General features: G+C 37.7%; 1 protein-coding gene across 1 annotated transcript; it reads left to right on the forward strand.

Annotated features, from left to right (window-relative positions):
* The first annotated feature begins 5,903 nt into the window (after positions 1–5,903).
* Positions 5,904–8,075, forward strand: LOC112175832 (GABA transporter 1). The gene is made up of 7 exons (XM_024313586.2): positions 5,904–6,082; positions 6,158–6,388; positions 6,482–6,579; positions 6,769–6,958; positions 7,052–7,182; positions 7,303–7,536; positions 7,652–8,075. Exons 1-7 carry the CDS (start codon positions 5,992–5,994, stop codon positions 8,030–8,032), a joined length of 1,356 nt encoding a protein of 451 aa, XP_024169354.1. The 5' UTR covers positions 5,904–5,991; the 3' UTR covers positions 8,033–8,075.
* Positions 8,076–8,287: the final 212 nt, after the last annotated feature.

An 8,287-nucleotide genomic window follows, 5' to 3' on the forward strand; every position in this document is an offset into this window, starting at 1 on the left:
AAAGCATATTGGGAGGCAATAAAAAGAGTATTGGGAGGCAATAATATATTATTGGGAAGCAATAATATGATTATTAGGGGAAAATAATATGGTTACTGGGTATTATTAGGGAGCAATAAATTCAGACGCCAGAATTCGGTCACTAGTCCGGTAGCCGGATTCCAGATTCAGGTCACCGGTCGCCGGAGTTCGTCACCGGAGTCCGTGGCCTGCCACTAGTCACGGGAGCCCAGCAAGGTGGAGGATGACTTCTCTCAGTAAGTGACAAAGAATGAGAGGACAAAATTGTCCCAAAAATAAATAAAAAGGAATTAAAAAAAAACTTAATTGGATATTAGGGAAATAATCTCTTAGAGTGTTTGGGTAAGTGGGCAATCTCTTAGAGTGTTTGGGTAAGTGGGCAATTTTTAAGCTAAAATTAAGTAAATGATCATTTCCCCTTATTTCTAGCTGGCAACATAGTAGGAAAACTGTGTTAATTGCATATTGACTTTGTGTCAGCATTACCTTTCAGGTTTATATTTCGCCATTGTAAAAGAAATAGAGAGCCAATAAAACACCGACTAATACATATTGAAATACATTAAATTAGTAAAAACTCGTACTATATTTCAGAACGTTCTCTCAAAGAGTGGTAGTGTGGTACGAAAATTAAATTTACAATTTCATTATTAATTAAGTATTGAGAGCCATTTATTTCTTTCCAAAAGACATTAAAAATAGGAAACTGTTCAAGTAAATCCAGAATATGTGTCTGGCCCAAACCCTAAGTTACTTGCTCTAGTTGTAATAGGGTTAGCTATTCGCGAAAATATGCGTAGATATCCAATCAATGTACGATTACCTTTCCATTTACAACTCTTATTTATCCTCTATATAAATAGGCCTTTATTATCAATGAAAACACGACTCAATTCTCTCCCAATTTCACTTTTTCTTAAACACGTTATCAGCATGAAACTCTAACCATGAAAACCTAATTTCGTAGCCCTCAAATCCCAGCAATCACGATCGGACACCTTGAAGCCCCCAAATCCCAGGAGCCCAGAACTAGAGGCGACAAAACTATTACTAAAATGATTGTGGCTAGGATCAGGCCTCTTTAAACCAACGAATCAGTCCTAGTTAAGTGAGTTTTGTCCATGACAGGAATATTTTCAATAATAGCTTGATCACTATTCTTGAGTCAACTCGCGAGATTTTGACACTACTTGTTTTTACGTTTTTGAAGAGTAAAGGAACAATATAAGGATTAAACAAAGTACCATACGTATTGTGGGTTGAAAAATTTTGAGAATAATTATAGTAACTCATTAAGGAGAGTTCTTGTTTAAGAGGATATATCTTGTTAAGGTGGAGATATCTAGTCAAGGCGGTAATATCTGGTCGAAGTGGAAATATCAGATCGAGGTGGGAATATCTAATTGAGGTGGGAATATCTAATCGAGGAGGAAATAACTTGTCGAGAAGGATCTCAATAGAATGGAATCCTTCAAGCAGGATCTGAGTGAAGAGAGATTTGCTCAAGGAAATATCCGAGTGAGGTCCAATCTCTTTGAGTAATTGAGTTACAATCTATTCAAGACATAATTTCTTCGAAGAAGAATCCTCTTGAAGTGAATGAGAATGAGGCGCAATCAGTCAGCAGGCTATTAGCTCATCTGAATTAGTCAGTGGAAATAGTTTCCCACGTTGTCTAAAGAGTGGCGTCATGGGTCCACTCATGCATGACTTGCGGACCAAGCACACCTCCATGTGCAATAGTCGAGATATTGGCTCGAGCTCGCATATAAATACTTGGCGGAATGAGGTAAGAAATCAACCCCATCTACGCTCACTACAACTCAAACCCAGACCCAGACCTGACATGAGGCCAGTGAGGCGGCTGTCTTAGGCCCTGTGTCTCATCAGGCCAAATTTTTATTTTTTAGGGGTATTTAACATATATATATATATATATATATTAATAGAGTCCAGATCAAGAGACACCATAGTTTATACAATTTTTGACACATCTTGTGAACCATTAGATTTTAAAATGTTCATTGATTCAGATTTATTGTTTTAATGATGTCAACACAACATTAAGTGATGTGGAAATTACATGGCATTACATATTACTAATTTAAAATTAAACTTTTCTTCATTGAAAGAAAAAAAAACATAATTATAATTTAGAAAATCAAAATCAACAAAAACTGAAAAGAGAAAAAAGAAGAAGAAGAATAACAGAATAAGGAGTATTATTTTTATCAATGTTCTTATCAATACGTACTGTGCACAATCAAAAGAAAAAGAAAAAATAGCAGAAAAACCAAGGACGCCAAACGCCGAAAAGGATTGGTGCCTGTACCCACAATTGGACTGGCATTTTAGTTTGTCAGGGCAACCCCCTCGTCACACCTTGGGGTTTCCATTCTTAATGTCAGCATTGGCTTTCTCATCTTCATCTACATATTTCTCCCTCTATGCTAGCTACTGGAAGTATGACCCTTTTGATGCTCGAAAGTTTTTTATATTTTCCAACCATCTATTCACCAATAAAGGCCTTAAATATGACACTACCAAGATCATGACACCACAATTAGAGCTTGACATAGCAGCTTATGATAATTATGGGAAGCTCTATCTTTGCCTTCCTTTCTCTTTATCCATTGGATCAAGATTTGCAAGATTTTCAGCAACCCTTACTCATGTGGCACTCTTTCATGGCGGTATGCTCTCTCATTCTAAACTTAAGGACGTACATGGCAATGACATAGCTTTTCCTCTCTTAGTTTATAATACATACTGTTGCCATGCTAACAAGGTTGGCTTGATTTTGTTTTGCTAGTGTTATTTTGAAGCAAAGCAATCTATTTGGCTCCAAAATTACTCTGGCTAGAAAATAGTCTCTTTTGAATGCGCGAGCGTGCCAATACCGTGCGGTGTATTTGTCGGGACGTCCCATGACCTGACTTCTTCACAAACGTTGTGGACGAGGAGAGCACCAACCTTGTCACAAGGTTCTTTTCTATGCCTTTCGGAAAAGAACTTTCGCCGTACAGATAAAGACTTGTGGTGTGATTTCTTGCATCACCGAGTCGATACTCAACGTTGTAGGTTGAGCAGAGCAATCATTGGGAAGTAGAAGAAAGCATGGGTTTGCTAAAGCGTGACTTTAGCTTCGCTGGGTTGCGAGGGCGTTACCCTTACTTCGTTGGTTTCAACTAGGTTGAAGATAGGTTGCTCCGGAGAGACTTTGATAATCTGAGAGATTAGTCGATGGAAAGGTGTCGTTGATGTCCCTTGAAACCTGGTATTTATACTAAGGTTTCGGCTGTTTCTTGCCATAAAAGGATTATTGATTGAAAATTCCTAATCGGTCTTTGCTATCTGAATCCTATAAGGGCTCGTTTTCCTTATGGACTACGGAATAGACGAAGCTATAACCCAAAACCAGGTAAACTTATTTTTGGACCCCAGGTATCAACCCACTGTGCTCAACCCTCTTAAAGGATATTGCCAAAATTACTTTTGGGCTCAAACACAATCAGCAGTGAAGAATGCAAAAATGGATATTCATGAAAAATTGATGCAAAGCTAAAAGCACCTGCCTGAATGGTGGTTCCTGTGTTCTTGTTGCAAGCATTGTTTAGTTCCAATTAGCAAAGTAATATTGAGGATGGAGATGAGAGATTGGAGTTGGAAAAGATGATGAGAGCTTGAAGATAGAGAAAACGATGTTTCTTTTGGCGTTTGGAGTCCTTGGGTTCTTCACTTCTTCAGCTATTTTATTTTTTATTTTTTATGGTGTACAGTATAGATAAGAACAATACTCCTTTTTCCGTTATTCTTCTTCCACTTTTTTCACTTCTTAGTTTTTGTTGATTTTGATCTTCTAAATTTTGATTTTGTTTTTTCTTTTAGTGAAGAAAATTTTAATTTTAGATTAGTAATATGTAATGCCATATAATTTCCACATCACTCGGTGTTGTGTTGACATCATTCAAACAATAAATCTGAACCATTGAACAATTTAAAATCTGATGGCTCGTAAGGTGTGTCAAAAATTGTGTAAAATATGGTGTCCCTTAATCCGGACCCATATTAATAACATAAAATGCAAGTCTTTCAATAAGGAATAAGATTGGTTCAATTAGCACATTGCATTCCTGTTTTTTACATTATTCCTAGTCTAAATTCAAATCCAATTTCTATTTTTTGTTTTTTTTGCAAACTTTTTTTTTGCAATTTGTTTCTCTTCTCTATAAAAGGTGTGGGCCCATTTTTAATTTTTTGCCTCAAGCCTCAAAATTTCAGGTCTGGTCCTGCTCAAACCATTACTGACTTAGTGATCAGAGTACCTTTTGTAGGTACCCCGGCCCCTCCATTTTCAAACCCGGCGTGCTAGACACAAAATCAAATATTGTAGGTTGCTGACCAATTTCTCAACCGCAAAACTTTCATTCTCGCTCTAGTCAGAAGAAGTGGGTGAAGAAATCTTCTACCGACTTTTTTCACACCAAAATGTAGGATCCGGTCGAGTTGCAGACTTTTGGTTTATACCTTTTGGCTTGGATGTTTTTATTTAAAGAGTAAAGGAACAACATATGGATTAAACAAAAGAAAAGAAAACACCACATAAAAAAAACCCTAGGAGTGCCTCGGATCTAAGAAAGATTGGCGATGGTCTTGTGCGCTGGTCCTCCCAATGTTTTCTGCTTGGCAAACCTTTGATCGAAGATGACAATGACATGCTTCTTGTCATTTTGAAGAAGAAGCCGGGTAGACCGCTTGGAAGTAAGAACAAAAGCCAACGTCCCAGTAAGAAGAATGGTGATCCTGCAATTGGAGGTTCGGTTTTTTGCCCTAGAGATAAGGGCAAAGGAAAGCTTTAAGCTTTCCTGGACTCTTGCCTACTACTTGAAATTGGGTCTTCTATTACTTTCTTCTTAGTTTTCTCTACATGTACACCAATTGAGGTCTCTAGGCGACTATGTTTACTTTTCAAAGAGAGGTTAGTAGTGAGGACTTGATTTCTTGTTGTTTAGGCTCAATAAGTGAGTGTATGAGTTAACAGTGAGGGTCACTTGTCTTTTGCTCGGTGGCTTGTATTATTTAGATTTTTTGGTATGAGACAACATCTGATGTACATGCCTTCTGGCCATGGATAAGTAATGAAATTATCTATTTTCTCAACAAAAAAAACCAAAAAAAACCATATGGATTAAATAAACTACTCCTATGAGCCGGTCGAGTTTCGGAATTTCAGTTGATACCTATTGACACTAAGCACGTTTACTTACTTGGAATGGAAAATAATCATGAATTGGAGACAAGTGGAATGGGAGAAGAAAGGAATTGGTATTGATTCCGGAGGAATGATTCCTAAACCCATCTCCCCCCTTCGTAATTGAATTCCTGAGTATTCAGGAATCAATTCCTGATAAATAGGTGGGACCTACACCAATTCCGATTCCTTCATGTGTTAGTAAACACATGAATTCTTTTATGTGGAATCATTCCGATTCCTTTATGTGTTAGTAAACACATGGGTATTTTTACTCCGTAATCATTCCATTATATTCCATTCCATTCCAAGTAAGTAAACGTGCCCTTAGATCATTAGAGGGGAATCCAACCTCTGATTTAACCTAATTCCAGATCAATTCTCAATCCCTTCTCAGTCCTCACTGGAGCACTTTCAGGAAGGAGAGTTTCTTAATGTCAAAAACAACTTTTACTTTATATAATTGACTAACTGAGCGATGCAATAAAAAATTAATTAATTAATTCGTGTGCATGAGCAATTATATTTATGTAGCTTTCCTCACTTATAACCAGTCAATGTGAATGTTTCTTGCTTTGTCTATATCTTCACAAAAGAACAGAAATACTTTTGACCTTGTTGCTGGGTAGGAATCTGTGGTTGTCAACTTGTTGCTAGTCATAACAGAACTGTCGATCAAAATTGCCTAGGCAATTAAGCAAAAATATCAAAATAGAATTATGGAGCCAGTAGTAGTGGCAACAGAGGAAGATGAAGCCAACATTCCAAAGAAACTTGATGCTGGAGCTCTATTTGTGCTCAAATCCAGAGGTACTAGTTAAATTTGTAACATACATCGATCAATATGTTTATGAGAAGATTTGATCAACACTGATATGGTGATAGGGTCATGGTTGCACTGTGGATATCACTTGACAACTACAATTGTAGCTCCTGCACTCTTGATTCTTCCCTATGCACTTTCCCTGATGGGTTGGTTTGCCGGTGTTATATGCCTGACTGTTTCAGCTCTGGTAACTTTCTATTCCTACAACCTTCTGTCCTTGGTTTTAGAGCACCATGCTCACCTTGGTCAGCGCCAGCTTCGCTTCCGCGACATGGCCAGGGATATTTTGGGTAAGTATTTTCACTTGTGATTGCTTGAGACTTCCCTGTTGATTTCATAGATTAAGGCAGGTATATAAGATGGTTTATGGTCAATTTTTACAGGACCAAGATGGGGAAGATATTTTGTAGGTCCAATTCAATTTGGCCTATGCTATGGGGCAGTTATAGCTTGCATTCTTTTGGGAGGACAGAGCCTTAAGGTCAGTTTACTATTTCCATTAAGCTTTTCTGTAACCTGCATGCTTCTCTAGCTTTGGATTGTGAAGCAGTGCAAACTTGGAGACTAGGTCTCCAAAAAAAGAAAAGATCCCTCAAATGTTATGTCAGAATCTGAAGTTTCCTAACTGTTTTCTTTTGTTTTCTGTCCCTCCTGATTCCTCTTGTGCAAGTACATATTTCTGCTCTCTAGTTCAAGGCCGGAGACCATGAAACTCTACCAATTTGTTATTATATTTGGTGTCCTAATGCTAGTGTTGGCACAAATTCCATCATTCCACTCCTTAAGGCATCTCAACCTTGTCTCTCTGGTCCTTTCTCTTGCCTATAGCGCCTGTGCCACAGCCGGTTCCATATACATTGGTAAGACCGTAAGATATAGAAGAACAGTACTTTAGGCATATCCATATTGTCACCACTAGTCCGGATCGAATTACTATCTATATATGATTGCAGGAAATTCCATGAATGCTCCTAGGAAGGACTATTCCTTAAATGGAAGTAAACAGAATCGCATTTTTGGATCCTTCAATGCTATTTCAATCATTGCTACCACGTACGGAAATGGCATTATTCCTGAAATACAGGTTTTTAAAATTCCTTACTAGATGGAAATTGGAGACGAAAAATGTTATGTTTGCTTGGTGGATTACAGGATTCAACTTGGATATTACAAACTAAATGCATATTTCCATTTATGTTTGCAGGCTACTATAGCACCGCCAGTCAAAGGAAAAATGTTCAAGGGATTATGTGTATGTTATGCTGTTGTACTGTCAACATTTTTCAGTGTTGCTATATCGGGATATTGGGCATTTGGTAATCAGGCCAAAGGTACAATTTTACTCAACTTTCTAGTCGATGAGAAGCCTCTGTTGCCGACTTGGGTTCTCTTGATGACTAATGTCTTCACCTTCTTGCAAGTAGCAGCTGTTAGTGTGGTATGTAGGCTAACTGAACGTATATTTTGATTTGAGGTAACTGCAACTTAAGGACATTAATTAGCATAAAACCACATGTTTATGTATCACTAAACTTTATAGTCGATCTACACAGGTTAACTTACAACCAACAAATGAAGTGCTCGAACGCAAGTTTGTCAATGCCAAGATTGATCAGTTCTCTTTTCGAAATGTAGTGCCAAGATTGGTTTATCGATCATCGTCTGTCGTGATAGCCACAACAGTTGCAGCTATGTTTCCTTTCTTTGGAGACATCAATGCGTTAATAGGAGCATTTGGTTGCATTCCTCTCGACTTCATTTTGCCAGTGGTGTTCTACAATGTTGTATTCAAGCCATCCAAGTACAGCCTTCTTTTCTGGGGAAACACAATAATTGCTTCAATCTTTTCGGCATTAGGAGTGTTGGGGGCAATATCTTCAATCCGTCAAATAATTCTTGATGCCAACACATACAGTTTGTTTGCTAACGTATAATGTAAGATACTGGTAAGGGCGTAAGGCTTTAGCTTTTCTGATATAGGGGACACCGGCCAACTGCAAACGTATTCTTGTTGAACATTCCTAAATGATTAGAACTGTTTATGTTTATATAATTTTAATTTGTTGGATAACTGGGGGCCAAAGCAAAAGAAAGCAAGAAATTAGCTCATATATAAAGGCTGTTAGAATGGTTATAAATCTTGAAACCTATAAAGGCTGTTAGAATGGTTATAAATCTTGAAACCTGCA

This window comes from Rosa chinensis, chromosome 1 (assembly GCF_002994745.2).
Source record: "Rosa chinensis cultivar Old Blush chromosome 1, RchiOBHm-V2, whole genome shotgun sequence".
NCBI classification, from domain to species: domain Eukaryota; kingdom Viridiplantae; phylum Streptophyta; class Magnoliopsida; order Rosales; family Rosaceae; genus Rosa; species Rosa chinensis.